At 46.7% G+C, this 4,239-nt stretch overlaps 1 protein-coding gene across 1 annotated transcript in view; it reads left to right on the forward strand.

Moving 5' to 3' along the window:
• The window catches only part of LOC103918252 (solute carrier family 22 member 2-like), an 11,574-nt gene extending 10,089 nt beyond the window's left edge, over window positions 1-1,485 (forward strand). Inside the window, exons 10-11 of the mRNA XM_009325541.1 lie at window positions 768-867; window positions 1,376-1,485. Of these exons, the coding sequence (XP_009323816.1) occupies window positions 768-867; window positions 1,376-1,442 (167 nt within the window). The 3' untranslated portion in view covers window positions 1,443-1,485. The remainder of the gene's footprint in view (window positions 1-767; window positions 868-1,375) is intronic.
• Window positions 1,486-4,239: the final 2,754 nt, after the last annotated feature.

Raw genomic sequence — 4,239 nt, forward strand, 5'->3', positions numbered from 1 at the left:
GCTCTTCTGTGATTTATATTGTCTCAGTCCAGGAGCCAAACCCTAGAATTTCAGTAACTGCCTATTTAATGGAGTACAAGCGTGGCTGTTACACTTCAGCTTTTCTGACAGTCTGTTAACTGGCTGTTCTTCAGCGATGTGTAAAGAGGTTTGTAAATAAATGCAAGATGAGTGCCTGCAGATTAGTGATTTGAACTCTCAGGTCAGGGTCTGCAAAACTTTTCTGAATCTTTAGATCAGCACACTATTTATATAAAAATGTCTTGAATGGCAGTATGCAGTTTTTAACAGACAGCACGTTTAGGAGGGTGCTTGGTAAATATAAAATATAGACACCAAACATGTACAAAGTGGGTAAAAGAAATTATCAATGGAGAAGTTAATCACATTGTGTAGGAGATAATACATCGTGTATGTATTTTCTAAATCTTGTTATGTAAATAGCAGAAAAATTGAAGCAGTTTCCTGGCATACATTCAGACCAGAAAGGGTTCTTTCCTCTTTACAGTTGTCTGTCCAGCCTGAGATGCCGTGGTTCAGTGAGTAACTCACAACTGAACTTGACTCATTGCTGTCTCCATGTGGCTGCCACATCCTCCAGAGGTGGCACGCTGGTTTTGCATACAGAGCCTTGACGTGCACACCTTGTATGAAGAACAAAATAAAATGCCATTTATGAGTCTTTTGTGCCAGGCAGTAGAAAGTGGTGTATATGCTGGAAATTGGTATATGCAAACAAGCTCTTTGTGCATCTGTTTGATTTGAAGCTGTTCTTGGTTTGATTGCGGGTGGATTGGTGTTGCTTCTACCTGAAACTAAAGGAAGAGTTTTGCCTGAGACTGTTGAAGACGTTGAAAACTTTCACAGGTGAGTCAGGATGATGAACTCTTAGCAGCTTTCACTTGAAATTGTGCAAAATCCCTGCCCAGAGCTCCTTGGGAAAGCCCAGGGGTTACTTGGCTGCCTCCTGTGCTTCCAAGAAGTTGCTAGTTAATTCCCGGACTCCAGCTGGAAAGATTTTCTTTTTACTACTTGTCTACCTAGGCATCTGAAAACAAGCAGCATAGGCCTTTATTGGCCTGTGAATAGCTGCCCTTGTCTCTCAAACCTGCTGCAACACTATTATAACTGTTATTTGTGCTTAAAAAACCTAACTGATCTTGTGGAACAGAAAAAGAGCATTCTTGATAGCAGTTACTCATGCCGTGAGTGAAGCACCAGTATCTACTGAGGAGCCAGAGCAAAACTAGAGGATTTGAGGATTAGCTGCTCATTTTCTCTGGGGAAGAGGCAGGGCAAGTGACGAACTTGAAGTTAGGTGCTCCCTGAACACCTTCATTCCTGGTTTGCTGCTCATGTCTTGTTATTTTTGCAGGCAAAGTGCTCCAAAGGCCAAAAAGATCTATCTCCACGTCCAAACATCAGAAGTAGCACATGACTGAAGAAGACTTAACTCTTTCTGGGTAGCCTGCTTTAAGGCACTAGCATGGAAAGCCCAACTGGAATAAATACTCTCTCCTGTCTTGCCTCCTTTTTTTTGTCTGCTTATCCTTTATTTACAATGTTTGGGGGTTTTTGATGGGATTGTCCCTATTACTGCATAGCTGCTTCCCTCTCTGTACACCATAACATAAATATGTTTCAGAGCTGGGAACTTTTTGTACCAGCTGTGTGGACCTCAACATGGGGGCAGATCTTAACTTTGGAATGGTGGGGTCCATCCCAGCAAAACTTTATAAGCCTCCATGAAGTCTGACTTTGTTGTTTTGTCTTATGAAGGGGCAGCATAATATGAGAGGTTTACTTCTGTTATGGAGCTGAGAAGACTACAAACCTCGTACAGTCTTGGTACAACTTGCAACAGATTTGCACAGGGGTGGTTTTTTTTTTTTGCTAGCCCTTATGTGTTATGGTGTTCCTGTGAGTCCATGTGCCTGTACAGTAGCCCTCATCGGGGGTTTTTATTTGCTATCTTCAAACTCACAAAGATGGCCATGTGGCAACTCTAGAGCATGAAAATAGGCATGCATGGGAGAAAGACTTACAGTCCTTCATAAAGTAATAGCCTTGCTCAGTTTTCAATGTGTAACCACTAAATTTTCTTTTCTTAATATCATCTTAATAGTGGATAATCTATACTTTTTTTTTTTTGTACGAAACTGTTTTCCTAAGCCTTCATAGCATTATAAATGTCTGCATGCACAGACATGCAGAATTTTATTAAAAATATTATGAGACTCCAGTCGGGGTGCAAAAAGCATTGCAGCTGCCAGGGGACTGAGAGCCCACCAGAGTCCTGCTCCACTGGAGGCTTAGGATGGGGCGGGGGCCAGGACAGAGCTGTATCTCTATGTGTTTGGAGGGGGCAGCCCTCTGCAGGGGCATCCCTTTGGAGTGAGTTGGGCTCAGGCTTAGGGACCTGCAGGACTCTGAGCTGGGATTGGGCCAGGGGTGCTGTGCCTTGGGGAGCACTGGGGCAATGCTGGGTCTGCCAGGAAATATCCAGCACCTTTCACAGTTCTCCTAGTCCTTCCCACTTAGCAACCGTAACAGTCTTGCTGTTGCAGAGGAAAACAGGCACAACAGTACTGTGGCTCCCCTTCACTGTTTCTGCCTTGCTGGTCCCTAGCACTGTCGGGGAACGCTGGCTTTCAATAAGGATGCTGTATGCAGGGCACAAGATACTGCTGCCATTTAACGACCATCTGCAGGGAGAGAGCTTCCAGCTGAGCAAAGTGTTGCTGGAATCTTGCAGGCAGTGTGCTATTCCCCCATGATTGCTTCCTGGTGTGGCAGTACAGTGATCTTGCCCTTGCTTTTGGCTGGCCTGAGACCCAGTTAATGTTCAGTGTTGCTGTTAGGGCCTCAAAGGCAGGGAAGCATGTTGTCCAGTGGAGCGGGGCCATGATGAGGTTGCTCTGAGAAGGTAAGGACAGATCTGGAGTGATGTGATTTTGGCCCCGGCAGCTGCAAAACTAATATTTGCTTCAGGGTCAGAGAGGAACAATCTGGTCCTGAGATGGGCAACAGGGACGGGGATGTAATTATGTGTCCTGTGGAGCTGGTGTCCTGCTGTGATTGCAGAGATGTCTCTGCTCTGCAGCAAAAGAAATCTGGCAGAACAACTGTCTTTATTATAGTTCACTGATTTGAAACCTGTTGAAAATTCTGTGCAGAAAGAAAACGGGGGAGGAAGCAAGAAGTCAAGCATAGCAAATACTGGGATGAATAAATGAGTAACTACAAAAGCTGACTCTGAAGACCATTACCCATCACGCTGGCATTTTTTTCCATAAGCAATGTTACTGCCACGGCAGGAGCTGCAGAGATGGGAGGCTCTAGTGTGCCTTTGCTTCGCAGTCACCTACAAGTTAGGCTTGCCAAGCTGCTGAAGAGGGCTTTAAACTAAAATTCCCGGGGGAGGGGAGCCTCAATCCATCTCACTCCTAGCAGTTTGATCAGCGGCCGAACTTCAATGCCTCTATGCAAACGCACGTAGCATGGGGAATAAACAAGAGGAGTTAGAGATATGTGCACGCCTGCAGGGCTACAACCTTATTGGCATCATGGAGATGTGGTGGGATGGCTCCTATGACTGGGATGTTGGAATGGAAGGATACAGGCTCTTTAGGAATGATAGGCAGGGGAGATGAGGAGGGGGTTGTGGCCCTCTATGTCAATGACCAGCGGGAGTGCATGGAGCTCTGCTTGGGGATGGATGAGGAGCTGACCGAGAGCTTGTGAGACAGGATTAAAGGGAGGCCAGGGACAGGTGACGTTATAGTAGGGGTCTGCTACAGGCAACCCAACCAGGAAGACCGAGCGGATGAAGCCCTCTATAGACAGATAGAAGCAGCCTCACGCTCACAAGCCCTGGTCCTCATGGGGGACTTCAACCACCCCGACATCTGTTGGAGGGACAACACAGCAGGGTATAAGCAATCCGGGAGGTTCCTGGAACACGTCGATGATAACTTCCTTCTCCAAGTGGTAGATGAGCCAACGAGGAGAGGTGCTATGCTGGACCTTGGTCTCACCAACAAGGAGGGGCTGGTGGGGAATGTGAAGCTCAAGGGCAGCCTGGGCTGCAGTGACCATGAAATGGTGGAGTTCAAGATCCTGAGGGCACCGAGGAGGGTGCACAGCACAGCAAGCTCACTACCCTGGACAGCAGGAGAGCAGACTTTGGCCTCTTCAGGGATCTACTTGGTAGAGTGCCATGGGACAAAGCCCTGGGGG

This window comes from Pygoscelis adeliae, unplaced genomic scaffold, assembly GCF_000699105.1.
Source record: "Pygoscelis adeliae isolate BGI_AS28 unplaced genomic scaffold, ASM69910v1 Scaffold300, whole genome shotgun sequence".
Classification (NCBI taxonomy): Eukaryota; Metazoa; Chordata; class Aves; order Sphenisciformes; family Spheniscidae; genus Pygoscelis; species Pygoscelis adeliae.